At 37.4% G+C, this 19626-nt stretch overlaps 1 protein-coding gene across 1 annotated transcript in view; it reads left to right on the top strand.

Moving 5' to 3' along the window:
- The window catches only part of NOX4 (NADPH oxidase 4), a 183745-nt gene that overhangs the window by 146957 nt on the left and 17162 nt on the right, over window positions 1-19626 (top strand). Inside the window, exons 14-15 of the mRNA XM_008704443.2 lie at window positions 13335-13454; window positions 15472-15580. Of these exons, the coding sequence (XP_008702665.2) occupies window positions 13335-13454; window positions 15472-15580 (229 nt within the window). The remainder of the gene's footprint in view (window positions 1-13334; window positions 13455-15471; window positions 15581-19626) is intronic.

Genomic DNA, 19626 nt, shown 5'->3' with positions numbered 1-19626 from the left:
TACATGGAAATTTCTTTGCCCTTGCCGCTTTCAATACTGTATCCTTGGATCTAATATTTGTGAAATGCACTATGGCCTGACGTGGCGTAGGTTTGTCGTGGTTGAGCCTGGGCGGGGTCCTCTCTGCCTCTTGGACACAAATGTCTGTTTCCCTTGCTAGATTAGGGAAGTTTTCAGCTACAATTTGTTCAAATATCTCTTCTAGACCTCTGTTTTTCTCCACCCTCTCAGGGATGCTGATGATTCTGACATTGGAACATTTCATTGAGTCAGTAATCTCCTGTAACCTACATTCTTGAGATTGGATTTTTTTGAGCCAAGTTTCTGTTTTAACCTTCTCTTCTAGTAACGCATCCTCAAATTCACTGATACGTTCTTCCGCCTCATTCACCCTGGCCGTCAGAGCCTCTAGTTTTGACTGCATTTGATTCATAGAATTTTTAATTTCTGCCAGATTTGCTCTCATTTGCACTGTTAGATATTCTATATTCTCATTAAAATTTTCGTGAATATTTTTTTCAAGTTTACACATCATCTTGACCATTGTTACTCTGAACTCCATTTCTGATAATTTGGTTTTATCCATATCCATCAGTTCTGTGGCAGAGGCCACAGACTCATTGTCTTTTCTTTGCTGGGGGGGATTTCTCCTTCTCGTCATTCTGATGAGGAGAGGTTGTGGGGTTGTCCGGAGCCCAAATTATTGACCAGGACCCATGCAGTGTGCACTTGTTTTCTAGCGACCTTAGGGATGTGGGCTTCTTGATTTTTCAGCCTGCCTTCTGGGGTAGGGGCCTGCCGCACTGATTCTCAGGCAACCCTGTTTGGGTAGAGTCTCCCTGTCCTCTGAGAGGGAGAGATGGGGATGGGCACACTTTGAGCCGCTATTTCCAGGCTTTTGTTCTCTGGTGGCTTTCCCTGGTGGTTTGCTGTGCCTCTTCTGAGAGTCAGAGCAGCAGTGGCCGAAAACCAGCCTCTGTCTCAGAACAGAGGGATCGCAGTCCACTCTCCACTGAGCTCTTCTGGCCACTTTAACTCTGTTTCTGTTGGTGCTGCTAAACCCTACATTGTCCTGGGATGTGCGCCTCACACCCGGCATCCCGGCCCTCACTTCCAGGGCCGGCACGTCTCTATCCTTTGTGTTTCTTTTCTTTTTTTTTTAAAGATTTATTTATTTATTTATTTATTAGACAGAGAGAGACAGTCAGCGAGAGAGGGAACACAAGCAGGGGGAGTAGGAGAGGAAGAAGCAGGCTCCTAGTGGGGGAGCCTAATGTGGGGCTCGATCCAGGAATGTCAGGATCACGCCCTGAGCCTGAAGGCAGACGCTTAATGAGTGAGCCACCCAGGCACCCTTCTCCTTTGTGTTTCTAACACCACCAGCCGCCAGCCACCCCCGCACGCTCTGGAGCTCCGTTTCAGTGTGGTTCTCGTGCACTCCAGAGCTCCGTTTTTCAGACTGGTTGCGTGCGTTCCCTGGCCCCCGGTCTCAGTCTGCTCTCTTGTGGGTGCCGGTCCACTAGTCCACCTGTTCCCTAGTGCAGGTGGCTGCAGCTTCCTGGCACCCGAACGTGGTGGCTCCCTCCCCCTTCCATTTATCTTCTGGTATCTGTGCGTGGCTTCACAGCTCCCCGCTTTGTACCTCAATACTCAGCACTGGAGATGTTCATTTGTAGAGATCTGGATGTATCTTCCTGCATCTCAGGCTGATTCCGTGGGTGTTCAGGATGGTCTGGTACCTATCCAGCTCGACTCAGGGGACCAGCTGAAAAAGGGGACCCCTACTCCTCCGCCATCTTAACTCCGATCAAAATAGACTTTAAGGTAAAAATATTTCTAGGCATAAATGGAGTTACTAATCATTTATAAAAGGCTCATTTGATTATTTCTCTGATTGGAAAAATCAAAACAAACTACTGTTTTGGGAAGTTTTAGGTTATTTGTTTTCTAAACATAAACGGAATTCTTTCTGAGGTTCAACATAAGACACTTATTAGATGTTGGTCCCGAGCAAATGTTTAAACTGCCAGAACCTCACTTTCCTAATCAATGTAGTCAAATAATATCATTTAACTCTAATTTAATAATGATAAATAATTCATCTAAATCATTTAGCACTGTGCCATCCACATAGCCCTGTTGTTGTCCAGGGACAGGCAAGGAAAAGGCTGATAGTCATACATTGTAGTATCTTTCCATAAACAAAAAGATTAGGCCTATGAATTTATTCTGGTCAGAAAAATAATCCTTGGGCTGTCTAGTTTAATTCAAAGACAGCTATTCCCTATAGAAACCTCACTGCTCCTGAAACTTCATTAAAAGTAACATCTTTGACATCAATCCAGATAGAAGATGTGGAGGAATGTCCATTTTTGCCATATTTTGCTGACCCAGGATTGCTCTGACATCAAATCAGAAATTCATACAGTTGTGTTTTTTGATCTTTGAAACACCATAAAATAGTTCAGGATTGTTATCCACCTAATGACTATTAAGAAAAAAATATTTACTTCATTTTATCTTTGTATAATGGCATCCTCTTTCAGTGGCTACAGCTAATAATCCCAAGATCTTTTATGTCTTAGGCTAGCATATCACGTCCTTTGTTTATTCTTTAAAAATATATTTATTGAGTAAAATCTATTTTTTATAACATGACATTTTTAATTCCTAAGAAACTTACATTTATCAAAATGTAATTAAGTGGTAGTTTTATGGTGACAGAGAAGTCAGGGATGGAGAATTACAAAATTGTAATCTCAAAGCTGTTCACTCTACCTACCCCCACCCCCAACCCTTGCTGGAATCTCTGTAATAAAGTGTTTTTAAAAGTTGTGCGTGCATAGCTATAAAACCTAAATACCACTGAACAGTTCCAACATTTCAGCCCATCTAGCTTTTGCTGAGGGCAATGGCTTCCTCTTCCTCTCACTGTGGCTGTAGAGCAATGATGTGCTTCCTTTCCTGCAGGCAGTGTTAGTTCCAGATTATTCTCACATTTGACCAATGGCTATCATACGAAAGCACCACTTATTTCTTTCTGAGTGGAAAGATATTTTTAGATCTGTGACTGAGAGGCACAACCTATGAGGTTCTCTTTATCGAATGAACCCTGATCTGTCTCTCCTCACGTTTTCCTCTCCCTCATCCTCTCCCTCCTCCGTTTGGACATGTGGAACTTCAGACCTGTTGTGGCACCTCTCGTGGCCTCAGGTTCTTAATTTGTTAAATGGGGATAGTTATACTGTAACCACCTCATATAGTGTTAAGATTATGACAGACAATATGTGAAAAGCACAAAGCATTGTGTATATATAACATGGATATAAAGCACATGTAAGGAACTTCTCAAATTGTGCCTCATTTTATATGCTGCACACTGTCCCAACCACTTCCCACTTTGTAACCCCCTTGTGGGCAGATATTGCAATTAATCATCTCTTTGCTTTTTTTTTTTTTTTTTGGCAGCATCAGATAGTAGTGGGCTTTACTTATATTAAGCCTTCCATTCTTATAAGTTAAATAAAAGGGCATTAATTCCCCACCCACTTAATCTTTAAAATAATTTTTGCAGCGTCTGTTGTAGCTAGTTATTCTTTGTGAAACTTAGTGAAGGAAGTGGTCTGGTAAAGAAGAATACTTTTTCTTTTTCTTGATTTTGTATTTCCTAACTTGTTCCCTACTCTCTAAAATCTTGGCAAATATTTTATGGAGAAAGAATTTATGGTGAAATATGTTTCAAAGTGTTGTGTGTCCCCTGCTTAGAGGTTCATAAGGCACTTTGGGCATATGGAAGGCTTCTCTAGTTTTGAATTAAGGAAATTATTTATTTATTTTTTATTTTTTAAAGAAATTTTTAGGGGTGCCTGGGTGGCTCAATTAATAAGCATCTTTTGATTTGGGTTCAGATCATGATTTCAGGGTTGTGAGATCCAGCTCCATGCTGGATTCTCTCTCTCCCTCTGCTTGCCCTCCCAAAAAAGGAATTTTTAAATAAACAAATAAAAAAACTTTCTTAACATATTTTCCAAATTAATTTGACTACAAAATACTTTTTCCTTCTTGTATTATTATTCTTTGAAATACTAGTATAATTAGTATCTATTTTCTTAAATTAATATATTGCATATCTTTCTTAAAATAATTTTTACAAATTATCAGATTATCTAAATAAGTTCTATTTTAATTTATTATGATGTCAATGTGTTTTGGGGGAAGTAATAGGAAGTACTGGGGAACAAGAGTTCGAGAACTGTTGGTTTTACGTTTATTTTTTAATATAGTTGAATTAATTTGCAGCCCATTAATTTTTCTGTTGAGAGGAAGAGATCTGATGTAACTGGCTTATGAGCTGATCGATATTACACATTGAAAAATTAAATCAACTTTGTTTTTTTTTAAGAATATTTTTTAAAATATTTTATTTATTTATTTGAGAGAGAGCGAGAGCATGAGCAGGGGGAAAGGGTAGAGAGAGAGGGAGAAACAGACTCCTTGCTGAGCAGGGAGCCCAATGTGGGACTCGATCCCACTACCCTGAGATCATGACCTGAGCCAAAGGCAGATGCTTAACCGACTGAGCCACCCAGGCAACCTTAAATCGATTTTAAACATGTTAGTGTATCCTATTTTCAAGGGAAAACTTACTGAATTTTCAAAAAAATGTTTATATATTTTTGAAAGGTCCAGGAAAGAGCATCCCTCCTTTTCTTAGAATTCTCTTATATCCACACTCCTTCATAATGAAAATTTTTATTAGTCATCAACTGTAGTTTAAAAATATATCAGGTGATTCTCACCTCCATTATGTTGTTGCAAGACTTTGGAGAGTTGCCTTTAGTTTCTGTAATCGTCTCACAAAACAAAAACAAAACAAAACAAGACAAAATAATGATAGCAGGCATTTTGCATTCCTTTAAAGAGCAGGTACTAAGATGGGTGAAAATCACTGCTCATAAATTAAAGGCAATGGATTTTACACATTAATCACATTAAATACATGAAAAATGACTTACATAGTTCCTCTTTCTGCCTCCCTCAAAAGCCCAGGTGTTGCCAAATTACCAGTAATTTCATTCATCTTTCCTCCCAAAGAAGAAAAAATTGTTTCTCCAATTGCAAAAAGTATTTCAAACAAACAAATAAACAACAACAACAACAAAACAACAGAAGATACAGGTTGGGAAGATGGTAGAGTAGGAGGACCCTAAACTTGCCTTGTCTTGTGGATACAACTAGATAACACTCATTCACATCAGTGTAAATAACCCAGAAAACAATTCTAGGATTAGCAGAATAAACTCCACAACTAAAGGTAGAGAAGAGGACACATCATGGAAGGTAGGGATAGTGAAAGCGTGTTTTGGGAGTAAAATGGTCCTGATGCTACTGACCAATGCCAGTGGTGAAACAGACAGAATAGTCTACAGGTGACCCCAGGAGATCACTCTGGGTTTCCTGGACAATGAACCAGCTGTGACCAACACTCTCCTGTCCTTATTTCTTTTAAACTCAGCTTCCCATGGCATGGGTGGCTTTTTCCCTCCCAGCAGGAGGGACTGCAACTTCACATGGACATCCAAGGAGTCCAGATACAGGCTGTGATTGTCCACAGTGGGGAAGAAGCCAGTGATGTGGAGAAGGGTGAAAAACAGACTTTCACACCAGGAAGCTCATGAACAGAGAGGACGAAACCCCATAACATTTGGTTTTGGAAGTGAGAAGGACTGAATCTCATGAGTTCTTATAACCAGTGGGACTTAAAGCCTGGAATTTTAAAAATTAGTGGGCTCAGCTCTAGGAGAGTCTGGAAAGTGTTTGGAAGCTGAGTCCCTACCCTTAAAGAGAAAGCACCACAAACAGTAGGCAGAGATACAGCATAGAAGCAGCAGTTTGAAAGTGCTGAAGGGAGAAGAAGGAGAGTGATTTACTCATCTCAGAGTATGGCCTGAAGATCAGGGATCACAGGAAGACTCCTCCAGGAACAAAGGAGCTGGCAGGTGCCACTTCCTTCTTCTGCCCTCCAACATAAACAGCAGCCACCTGTAGGAACCAGCACAGCCCTGCTACCTAACTTGCTTGCACCAAGCTCTACACCCCCGTNCAGATGTGCCCTTCTCAGCCACACTTGCCTCACTTCCGGCACTGCAGGTCCCTCTCCTAGATGTGCACAAACCTCCCAAACCTGCATGTTTTGCAGGACCTCATCTCACAGTGGTGGCAGGTCTCACTTCACGAGCATACCACTGCACACCTTGTTAAAACATGCCCCACCCATCTAGGGACAAAACATTGCCCAAAACAGGCAGAGAGAGCCTCGGCAGACAACTAGACTGAAGGAAAAAGAGACCAAGACTCAACAGCAGAGCACATGCAATACACATAGGAGACACTCTCTGAAGTGCCAAGTCCAGGGGAACAGGGGATGCTGCACTGGTGGGCATTACAGGATCCTTTCTTCATAATGTCATTACCATCAAGAGCAAGAGGCATAGTTGACTTTTCTAACCTATAGAAACAGACACAGAGAGTTAGACAAAATGAGAAGACAGAAATATGTCCCAAATGAAAGAACAGTACCAAACCACAACAAGAGACCTAAGGGAAGAAATGGATAAATTCCTAGAAACATATAACCTACCAAAACTAAAGCAAGAAGAAATAGAAAATTTCAACAGACTGATAACCAGCAAAGAAATTGAATCACTAATCAAAACACTCCCAGCAAACAAAAGTTCAGTACCAGATCGTTTTGTATGTGAATTCTACCAAATATTTAAAGAACAAGTAATACCTATTTCTCTCAAACTGTTTAAAAAAGTAGAAAAGGAAGGAAAACTTCCAAATTCATTCTATGAGGCCAGAATTACCTGATACCAAAACCAGACACCACAAAAAAAAGAGAACTACAGACCAATATCTCTGGTGAACATAGATGCAAAAATCCTCAATAAAATACTAGCAAACCGAATCCACCAATACATAAAAAAAAAAAATCATTCACCTTGATCAAGTGGGATTTATTCCTGGGATGCAGGGGTGGTTCAATATTTGTAAATCAATCAGTGTTATACATCACATTAATAAGAGGTTAAAAACCATATGATCATTTGAATAGATGCAGAAAAATCATTTGACAAAGTACAACATCCATTCATGATAAAAACACTCAACAAAGTAGATCTAGAGGGAACATAACTCAATATAATAAAGGCCCTATGTGAAAAATCCACAGCAAACATCATACTCAATCAGGGAACTGAGAGCTTTTTCCCCTAAGGTCAGGAACAAGACAAGAATGTCCGCTCTTACCACTTGTTCAACATAGTACTGGAAGTCCCAGCCATAGCAATCAGACAACAAAAAAATAAAAGGTATTCAAAGTGATAAAGAAGATGTAAAACTTTCACTATTTGCACATGATAACTACAAACAGAAAAACCTAAAGACTGCGCCAAAAAATACTAGAACTGATAAACGAGTTCAACAAAGTCACAAGATACAAAATCAATGTACAGAAATCTTTTGTATTTCCATACACTAATAATGAAGCAGCACAAAGTGACATTAAGAAAACAATCCCATTTAGAGTTGCACCAAAAACAATAAAATATTTAGGAATAAACTTGCTGAAAACTGTAAAACATTGATGAAAGAAATTCAAGACAACACAAAGAAATGGGAAGAGATTCCATGCTCGAGGGTTGGAAGAGCAAATATTTTTAAAATGTCTATACTACCCAAAGCGACCTACACATTTAATGCAATCCCTATCAAAATACCAACAGCATTTTTCACAGAACTAGAACAAACAATCCTAAAATTTGTATGGAACCAACAAAGACCCCAAATAGCCAAAACAATCTTGGGAAAGAAAAACAAAATTGCTGGTATCAGAATTCCAGACTTTAAGTTATATTATAAGCTGTAGTAATCAAAACAGTATGATACTGACATAAAATAAACATATTGATCAATAGAACAGAATAGAAAACCCAGAAATACATCCATGATTATATGGTCAATTAATCTTTGACATGGTAGGAAAGAAGATGCAATGAGAAAAGACAGTCTCTTCAACAAATGGTGTTGGGAAAACTGGAAGCAACATGCAGAAGAATGAAACTGGACCACTTTCTTACACCCAACACAAAAATAAAGTCAAAATGGATTAAAGCCCTTAATACGAGACCTAAATACAAAAATCCTAGAAGAGAGCACAGGCAGTAATTTCTCTGACATCAGCTATAACACATTTTTCTAGGTTTGTCTCCTGAGGCAAGGGACACTAAAGCAAAATAAAGTATTGTGACTACATCAAAATAAAAAGCTTTTGCACAGTGAGGGAAACAACTAAGAACATTAAAGACAACTACGAAATGGGAGAAGATATTTGTAAATGACATATCCGATGAAGGGTTAGTATCCAAAATATATAAAAAACTGATACAACTCAACACCCCAAATCATATAATGCAATTTAAAAATGGACTGAGGACCTGAACAGACATTTTTCCAATAAAGACATACAAAAAGCCAACAGACACCTGAAAAGATGCTCAACATCACTCATCATCAAGGAAATGTAAATTAAAAGTACAATGAGATATCAACTCATACCTGTCAGAATGGCTACAATCAAAAACACAAGAAACAGGTGTTGGCTATGATGTGAAGAAAAAGGAGCTCTTATGCAGTGTTGGTGGGAATACAAACTGGTGCAGCCACTGTGGAAAACAGTATGGAGGTTCCTCAAAAGACAATTATCATATGGTTTCACTTATATGTGGAACATAAGGAATAGCATGGAGGACATTAGGAGAAGGAAGGGGAAAATGAAGAGGGGAAGATCAGAGGGGAAGATGAACCATGAGAGACTATGGACTCCAGGAAACAAACTGAGGGTTTCAGAGGGAAGGGGGTCGGGGGATGGGTGAGCCCAGTGATGGGTATTAAGGAGGACATGTATAGCATGGAGCACTGGGTGTTATACGCAAACAATGAATCGTGGAACACTACATCAAAAACTAATGATGTTCTGTATGGTGACTAACACAACATAATAAAATTTTTTAACTTAAAAATAAAACTATCCTACAATCCAGTAATTGCGTTACTGGTATTTATCCAAAGAAAACAAGAACACTAATTCAAAGGGATATATGCACCACTGTGTTTATTGCAGCATTTTTACAATAGCCAAACTACAGTAGCAGCCCAAGTGTCCATCAATAGATGAATAGAAAAAAAGTGATAAATATACACAATGGAATATTATTCAGCCATAAAAAAGAATGAAATCCTGCCATTTGCAAAGACATGGATGGAGCTAGAGAATATAAAGTCAGTCAGAGAAAGACAAATACCATATGATTTCACTTATATGTGGAATTTAAGAAACAAAACAAATAAAGGGAAAAAAAGAGAGAGAGAGACAAACCAAAACCAGACTCTAATAGGGAACAAACTGATGGTTACCAGAGGGGAGGTAGGTGTGGGGATGGGTGAAATAGGTGATGGGGATTAAGAGTACACTTACCCTGATGAGTACTGAATAATATATAGAATTGTCGAATCGTTATATTGTACACTTAAAACTGATATAACCATGTATTGGCTATACTGGAATTAAAATTTAAAAACTTAAATCAATGAAAAAAAACAAAAAAAAACAGCTGCTTCTCTAAGGTCCTTTGCACCACATTCCCATCTACTTGTCATCTCACGCTGGATCTCTCAGTTGACCTGACAGGAGGGCACTGCAGGGGCTCATTGATGCCATTAACAAAGAGCATTTCTGATATTTGTGGCCCTCCACAATTCTTAAGCAGGCTTTTTCTGTGTCACCACGTATGATTGGTCCTTTTCAAAGTGAAGGAAATCAGATTTGGCAAGGACAAGTACCTGGCCTGTGCTCTCAACCCTAGTAAATATCTAGAACCCTGAATTCTTGTCTTCTTGCCAAAAGTTATTCTGGAACACCAAACATGTAGGGAGGGTGTGCATGGGGGCCTGTTGCTTGTAAAGCAGACAAGTAGGAAAGAGGTGTGTTTCATAACTGCTTTTCTCCTTTGTTGGTCAAATAAAATGTCCTTGTGTTTATTTTTTCTTATAGGAAGCAGACACGAGTAAAGAAGTGGACAGCACCATAATTACTGAGGACAGGGGATGTACTTTTCTATCTCTAGGACTTTGCACATGGAACATAATATATGCAAATAAAGGATGTGTTAGATAATCACACAAAAGAGAAGCCCTCTCCGAGGACAGGGATGTTTGTCTCTTTTCACTGCCATCATCTCCAGAGCCTGAAAGTGCCTTTTATAGGATAGATGTTAAAAATTTTGTTAATGAACAAATGACAGGGACTGGTCCAAACAGAGCATTAGTCCTGACAAAGAAAAATTCATAAATACAATTAGCAGGAGATTGAATGCGGAAACTGAGCTGAAAATTCCCAGGCAGGGTTTGGCTGGTGTGAATATATCTTTAAGCCAAAATGCTTTGTTTATTTATACTTCCTGTTATTCCTCCTGGAAAGATTCTTCTTCCAGATGTTTTTATATCTTGCCTCTTCACTTCATTTAAGTCTCTGTTCAATTGCCCTATGCACAGAGAGTCCTTCTCAGACTATCCCTTTAAACTGCTAATGCAAAATTTCAAGCATATATAAAAGTAAACAGAATAGTATGATGAATTTTTATGTACCAGTCACCTAGCTCCAACAATGACTGTGTTTTACCTGTTTTTGAAAGCACTTATCACTGTATGACATTATATATCTTTTTATATCCTTCTTTATGGGCTAGCTCCTCTTCCACTAGAATCAAAGAAAGAAGAGGCCAGGGACTTTTTCTATCTTGTTCATTTCTGTTTCCCTGACACTTTGCACACTGTCTAGCACATTGCAGGTGCATAAAAGCATTTGCTCAATGAGTGAATGACTAACTAAGAGAAGATTACACTGGGTGTAGTAGATTCTAAAATAGTTGCGGAGATTTGCAATGATCTGTTTTTACAGTTGACAGTATTTATTTTTAAGCCCAACTTTCTTACTTAAAGTTTATATTCTAGATTTGCTTACATGGTGAGAAGTGGTAGAATCAATTCACATATGTTGTTTTTGAGCCACTGATATTTTGAGATTTCTATCAAGAATCTAAGGTACTGATCATTAATTTTCAAGTATCTTCTGGTAGCTTTGTTTTCAGGTTGTTCTTTTTCTGTTCAGTGAAAATATCTTTATGAAAGCATTGTACATCAGACAAGTATAAACAATCGTATCCTAAATTCTGCTCCTTAAATACATGTTAAAAGCATCTGCCAATTTTATCACTGATGTTTTTAAATATCTTATCTTTAAAAAGATCAAAGTATTGTAGTCATTCTTTTCCAACCCATGTAATGTGATTTTCGTATGAAGATGCAAAAACTTCAGCAAGGTCATTTTTGATATTCTGGTGTTAATTTTATCTTTGAGCCCAAAATAATATCACAGAAATCATTGGTACACAGTGCATGTTTGTTGAGTGACTAATCTGTAAAATTTGAAGGAGATGGATGTAATAAGAATCAGGCATATTGTGTGTATGTGATCTATCAGTATTTTCTGAATTTCTGCTATGCTTAGAACACTATCTTAAGCAATCAAACTTTAGTTATTGTTCCTTGAGGTACAGTAAGTAGCTTTTTTATAGACTATGGTATTTTTTAAAATCAGCACTCTTGCAAATTCCTTTGAGGATTTAAATATAAACTGTACATGTGGTAGTCATGCTTGTCTGAATTCTGCTGCAGTAACTAGTGAAACTTGAAATATCTTGAAAATGTGATTAGACACAAAATACATTTCTTTCTTACTCATGAAGTGACTTCTGTGGGTCCAATGGATCCAGAACAGCTCAGGGATTCAGTTGGCTTTTGTCTTCTGGTTCAACACATGGCTTTTAGTTTTCATGGAAGGAACAGAGCTTTTCCCTGCCTTATTCCAGAAGTAGCAAGTCTCACAGCCCAGTGGTCAGAATTAGATGTATGGCTCAATATAATCACAAAAATTCCAAGGAGTATTGTCTATAAGTACCCAGGAGGAATGGAAACCAAATATTGGCAGTGACTAATGGGATACAACTTAGACTGCATGCCATGGAGCTCAGAGGTCAAAAGACTGTTCATTCATTCATTCATTTAACATTTAACCAGTAAGACCACAGATGCTTAAAAGTAAGTGATCTACTGTTGCAGTTGCTCCTCACAGTGAAAGACACGTATATCATAAGGCTGATGACATAAATGTACTTTTGGGGACAGTTGCTATGTTTTAGAAAAGTTACTTTTTTATGTGCTAGGAAAAAAGTGCATTAAAATGGCAATACCTTTAAGATATCTTTCACACTAAAGATACCTGGAGCTAGGTAGTTTAGAGAGGCTATCTTAATCTAAAGCCATCAAAGGTAAGTATGAAGTCCATCAGGTCAACATTTTAGGTACCAGAAAGAAGGAAACAAAGGGAGGGATATAGAGGTGCAACTTTCAGCTGACACAGTATTCTGCAGAGAGCCTTCTAGTTTTTCCAATAGCACTGCCATTTATGTGACATTAACCAGTACAGAGTCACACAGTCCAAATAAATGCAGTGGAGTTTGGGCGATGTAGTGTTTTTGCTGGGTACTTTGCTTACCTTAATAAATTAGTGTTTTGTTATTAGGAGAGAAGAGAGGGAAAATATCAAGTGAACAATTGGCAAGTTCTGTTGTAGTTAAGGATTTCACACACACATACACACTTGAAAATACAATCTCAAGTAAGCAGAGATTCTTTTGAGATTGTTCTCCAGTTGTTTCTATACAAATAAACTTCACTAGGGCAAGAGGGAAACAGTTTCTTTTTTTTTTTTTCTCTCATTACTTTTCTGTTCACAGAGTAAATGATTCAGTAAATATTTCTGTTACTGAGTTTGCCATTAAAGAGAACCTTATTTATTGACTTTAGACCCAGTAAAGCAATTGATATTTTGATTTAGTCAAATACAATAATAAAATATGATCAGAGCTTTAACTTGTCCTTAGCTATCTGTCATGGTCCTATATACCCTTCTCTATACTTTTAATTAATGTTTCCCTCAAAAAGGGAAGGCTTAGAAACAGATGTACCTGTTTTAATGTTGAGACTTCATACACAACACTTCTTGTTCCTTTAGGTTTCTCAGTATGAGAACAATGAAATAAGGCCTGAGCCATACAAAGCCTGGGAATTGGATTCAACATGTTTGCTACCAATTACAGAGAATTAATTTAACTTATTTTCATTTTCCCCACCTTTGTCTGCCTTCTCCACAGGCTATACATTGATGGTCCATTTGGAAGTCCATTTGAAGAATCATTGAACTATGAGGTTAGCCTCTGTGTGGCTGGAGGCATTGGAGTAACTCCATTTGCATCAATACTCAACACTCTGCTGTATGTTATTTTGGTCGGTTTTATTAGTTCAAATAGAGAACTATCAATATTTCAAACATCTCTCTTTTAGTATGAGGTAATTCCTCATAGAATTCATCTACAGTAATCCCCCTTTTATGTACAGGGAATATGTTCCAAGATTCCCAGTGAATGCCTTAAAGTGCAGATAGTATTGAACCCTACATATGTTATGTTTTTTCCTATACATACATGCCTGTGATAAAATTTAATAAGTTAGGCACAGGAAGAGATTAACAACAATAATTAATATTAAAATAGAACAGTTATAACACTATACTGTGATGAAAGTTATGTGAGTGTGGTGTCTCTTTCTCCCCCTGACAATATCTTATTGTACTGGATTCACCCTTCTTGTGATGAGATGAGATGGTAAAATGCCTATGTGATGAGATGAAGTGAGGTGAATGTTGTAAGCATTATGCTGCTGTTGACCTTCTGACAATACGTCAGATGGAGAATCATCTGCCTCCCAGCCGTGGATTACCGCGGGTAACTAAAACCACAGAAAATGAAACCACTGATAAGTAGGGACTACTGTACTTGTTCATGGAACTCCATTTACTGATTGATGAGATAATAATTCAATGATTCTCAGTATGTGGTCCATGGCTTTCGGCATGCTGTCCTGTAAAGTATCACAGACACGTCCTTTTAAAGCCATTCCACCAGCCTTCATTTCTGTACTTCCTCCTAAATGGTAATTGGCAATCCTCATCCTTCCTGTCAGCAAATACCGTTGAGCACCTGTGTGCCAATCCATCCTATAGGGACTGGTAAATACAGCAATGAATGAAACAGAGACCCTGTCTTTAAAAAGCTTATATTCAAATGGAGCAGGTAAAAAATAAACCAGTGAGAAATTCATAAACAACATTATTTCAGAAAATATTAGAACTCTGATAAAAAGAAGAGAGATTAATGGGATATGGAAATAAAGGGCTGGGATCATTATAGATGTATGGTCAGGAAAAGCTTTGCTGGGAGATGACAAATGAGCACATGATTCCTTGGTCTGTTACTCAGCAAATTTCTAACAGACTGAAGAATAGAAATTTCAAATGTAAGATTGCTTATGTAGGAAATACTTTTTTAGTTATTTTTGTTCTAGGATGATAAGCAAAAATTAATGGATTAGTGTTGTCGTGAAAACACAAACAAAATAACAGTAGGAAATTATTCTCAAATCTATTCCATTCACTTTTCAAGTAGACACAATTTGCATTAAGAGTCTTTTATGGAGTACTAAAGAAGGAAATAATAAAGTTGAAATGATGTGTTTGAATGGTATTTTATTTCATTTTAAATACTTGTTACAAATTTGGGACTTTTGGGAGGTTCTTAGAAAAACAACCATATTCCAAGCCAGAAATCATTTGTTTCTGAAAACATACTGCAAGTTATTTGGATACTTAAAGCTAAGAAAAGGAGAAAATATTTTCTTAACCTCAAGCCGACTTCATAATTATAAATAGGAATCCAGACTTGGAATTATGAGGCCCTGGAATGCATTACATAGTAGGTGACTGTTACATCTCTTTCTTTAATGATTTTTAAAAGGGGATAAACAACCAGCTTTCTGGAATGGTTTTGGCTCATCTTGCCTGGAGGCCAGGACATGGCTAATGACCACTGGAGCCCTGTTGAGTGATAGAATTCACCGAAAATAGAGAACTTTTTTCTGAGACACAGGGCTCATATTCTCATCCAGGAGTTTAGTTTATTGCCTTCAGCTGAAAATGGACATAAAATATTCACAAATATAAACACTTAAGCTCGTGGAGTATATCATGCCTCTGAGTCCGTATATTACATTTTAAATTCATTTGGGAGTTGTGATAAGTGCAATGACAAATGATAAAAAAATGATAAAATGATACATGTAAATGGCTGGTTTTTCATTAGTAAATGAAAAGCAAATTTTCAATGATACAGGGATTCTTTTTTTTTTTTTTTTTTTTGCCATCCTAATCACCATCATGTTCTTTTAATTTTAAAGGGATGACTGGAAACCATACAAGCTTAGAAGACTGTATTTTATTTGGGTGTGCAGAGACATCCAATCCTTCCGTTGGTTTGCAGACTTACTCTGTGTGTTACATAACAAGGTAAAATTAGGTTTGTTTTTACTTTTGCAATGTTTTTAAATTTCTACTTAGTTTTTTTCAAATTACAAAAGCAATAAATTCTCACTAGAGAATAAACCAGAAATGATGCAGATAAGTTGAAAGAAGGAAAAAAAAATCTCTTAAACATCAAAGAAGTAATGTATTAATAATTTAGTACACATATTTTCAGATCTCGATAACTGAGAGTATGTGTTTATATCTATGACATGTTTAAAAATGCTACTATTTGTGTTTTAACATAGGAATGTAGGCATATGGCAGATGATGTATGCATGTGGGGTGGTGAGGAAAGACAGGGCAACATCAGCAGATGGTTGCTACTGCACTTTTCATCCTTTGTTCTGTTAGCTCTAATCTCTTGTTTCCACCTTTAATATTCCAAATGGACCATCACCAGACTTTTGGCACACTAGGCAGAATTTCAAAAATTCCAAATTCTAAGTTTTCATTCTTATAGAGATAAAAAATAGGCCCTCTTCATCTATTCTACACATAAACTTGTATTTATGTATTAGTATACATATCGTTATTTTTTCAAATTATACAAATAATACACATGCATTTTTACGGCAATTTTTTCCTTTTCCTTTTTTTTTAAGATTTTATTTATTTATTCATGAGAGACAGGGGTGGGGCAGAGCAGGGGGCCTGTTGCGGGACTCAATCCCAGGACCCTAGGATCCCGACCTGAGCTGAAGGCAGATGCTTAACTGACTGAGCCACCCAGGCACCCCCTTCTTTCTTTTTATTTGTAGCATAGTTGACATATAGTAGTATGTTAGTTTCAGGTGTACAACATAGTGAATCCACAATTACACATTGCAAACTGCTCACCATGATATATGTAATGATAATCTGTCACCATATAAAGTTATTATAATATTATTGACTATATCCCCTATGCTGTAATTTTCATCCTTGTGTCTTATTTATTTTATAACTGGAAGTTTATACTTCTCAGTCCCTTTCACCTATTTGACCCATTCCCCCACCCCCCTTTCCTTTGGCTACCACAGTTTGTGTTTATGAGCCTGTTTCTGTACGTTTGTTTTGTTTTTTAGACTCCACATATAAGTGAAATCATATGGTATTTGTCTTTCTCTGATTTATTTCACTTAGCATAATACCCTCTAGATCAATCCATATTGTTGCAAATGACAAAATTTATTTCTTTTACATATATATATATATGTATACACATACACATATACATATACATATATATATATATATTCTTTATTCATTCATATGTCAGTAAACACTTAGGTTGCTTCCTTATCTTGACTGTTGTAGATGCTGCTGCTATAAACGTAAGGGTGCATATATCTTTTCAAATTAGTGTTTTCATTTTCTTTGAGTCAATATTCAGTAGTGGAATTACTGGATCATATGGCATTTCCATTTTTAATTTTTTGAGGCACCTCTATACTGTTTTCCACAGTTCTTGTGTTTCCACCAACAGTACATGTGGACTCTCTTTTCTCCACACCCACACCAACACTTACAATTTCTTTTTGATACTAGCCATTTTGACAGGTGTGAAGTGATATCTCATTGTGATGTTGATTTGCATTTACACAATGATTAGTGATATTGAGCATTTTTTCATGTGTCTCTTGGCCATCTGTATGCCTTCTTTGGAAAACTATCAAATAATTCAGATAAACCAAATCCTCCCTTACTACTTTCCTCACCCAATCTGTGTAACCAGAGGCAACTCATGAGTGTTCTATAGTTCTTCCATACTATTCATATTGTTCTATGAATTATTTTAAACTTATTTCTATGTCTTGAACATTTTTAATAATAGTACATATATAGTTACCTCATTCTTTTTACTGCTATAGAATATTTTGTAGAATGGATGTACTTAATACTTTATTTAACCATCCCTTAATGATGGATATTTACTCTTTTATTACAAAGAACACAGCGATGATGGAGGCCCCTGGGTGGCTCAATTGGTTAAGTGTCCAATTCTTGATTTTAGCTCAGGTCATGATCTCAGGGTCCTGGGATCGAACCCCACATCAGGGTCCACGCTGAGCATGGAGTCTTCTGAGATTGTGCTCATGCACTCTCTAAATAAATGAATAGATATATAAATAAACAACAAATAAATAAATCAATAAGTCTTTAAAAAAAGAACACTGCAATGAATATCATACATTTTTTTAAAAGATTTTATTTATTTATTTGACAGAGATAGAGACAGCCAGCGAGAGAGGGAACACAAGCAGGGGGAGTGGGAGAGGAAGAAGCAGGCTTCTAGCGGAGGAGCCTGATGTGGGGCTCGATCCCATAACGCCAGGATCATGCCCTGAGCCGAAGGCAGACACTTAACAACTGCGCCACCGAGGTGCCCCATACATGTTTTTTTATTCAGATATTCATTTATTCAGTCTGTCATTCTGTCACTCATCAAATATTCACTCATTGCCTACTATGAATCACAAACTGTTCTAAGACCTGGAGCTACGTTGAAGAACAAAATAAAAAGCAGTTTTTTGATCTCATGTGATTTACATCCTAAGTAGGGAAGACAGGGGTGCCTGAGGGGCTCAGTTGGTTAAGTGTCTGCCTTCCGCTCAGGTTGTGATCACTGGGTCCTGGGATCGAGCCCCGCATTGGGCTCCCTGCTCAGCGGAGAGCCTGCTTCTCCCTCTCTCTCTGCTTGCTGCTCCCCCTCCTTGTGCTCTCTCTCTCTCTGAAAGAATAAATAAAACCTTTAAAAAATTTACATTTCCACCAAAGAGTATGAGACAATTATTTTAAAATTTTATATTACCAATCTTTTAAATTTCTCTCAATCTTTTAAACAGTGAGATCTCATTCTATTTTCTCCTAAATGCTAGTGAGATTGAACCTCTCCTCCTGTGATTATTGACCAGTTGTATTTCTTCTGGGATTTCCTAATTCTACCTTTGTTTTTCTAATTTTTAATCTTTCTTGAACTGATATATAGAAACTGTACCGTTTTTTAAATAAAAGGATCCAAGATGTGGACAGGCACATTTGAATAACAGATGCTTTATAAAGCAAGGAGTGGGGAAGTAAAGGAATAAAGGAAAGAAGACCCTCAAAGGAATTGAATCTTAAGATTTATGTTTTCTTTCCATTTCAAGTTTTTTGATGGATGTGCTTTACCCTTAGGATTCCATGGAGTAAATAATAGAAAAGTTTAAAACCAGTATAAACAATACGGTGATGATTATCTTCTACACACACCTCTGCATCTATGTTTTGGTTTTTCCCATCAGCAGGATGAACTGTCCTTCAGTTGTATCTCTGAGGATGATGTGTTTGCAACTGTGTTACCAAATTCAGTGAGTGTGTGTGTGTGTGTGTGTGAAAGAGAGAGAGAGAGAGGGAGAAATCAATAGCAATAAAGCATAAGGACTTTACATACAGTCGTGTAAAAGTAGCTGAAAGTGTTTTTGAAAACCAGATGAAAATATAGTCTTTCAATCTTGTTCCAGCTGTGAGTTCTTTCATATCATCCTAGAATGCGTAGGACAAAGCTATCGTAGTTGCCCTAGTCACTCTGTCTGGTGTCAGACTATCTGCAATGATGATAAAAGAGGACCTTAGGTGGATCTTGCTTGGCCAGATTGTCCAACCTGCTGATGGAAGCGTGCAGGGCCGGGAGTCAGATGATCTGGTATGAGCTCTGCCAATATCTAACGACATGACTTGCTTCAAGTCACCTCACCTCTGTGAGTCATGTTGGTAAAATCAAAATGAAGATATCAGGGCTCCATCAGGCATTTGAAGTCTGTCATTTACAATGGAACAGTGATTCTACCTCAAATGAACTGCAAGTCCTTGGGTTAATCACTTAACCTCTATAAACCTGATTTATACTTTCAATTTGTAAAGGAGGCTAACAGCTCTTGAAACCTGATGTGAGACTTAGCTTTAACATATCTAAAGTATCTATCATTTTGAAGGCATTTAATAAATGATTGCTATGATTCCTATTAGTGATCTGTAAAATTCCTTCCAGGACTCACATCCTGTTATTT

The sequence above is a fragment of the Ursus maritimus genome, unplaced genomic scaffold (genome assembly GCF_017311325.1).
Source record: "Ursus maritimus isolate PB19 unplaced genomic scaffold, ASM1731132v1 scaffold_16, whole genome shotgun sequence".
Lineage (NCBI taxonomy): Eukaryota > Metazoa > Chordata > Mammalia > Carnivora > Ursidae > Ursus > Ursus maritimus.
Note: the sequence above shows the minus strand (reverse complement) of the source record. Positions and strands in the feature narration are given on the sequence as shown.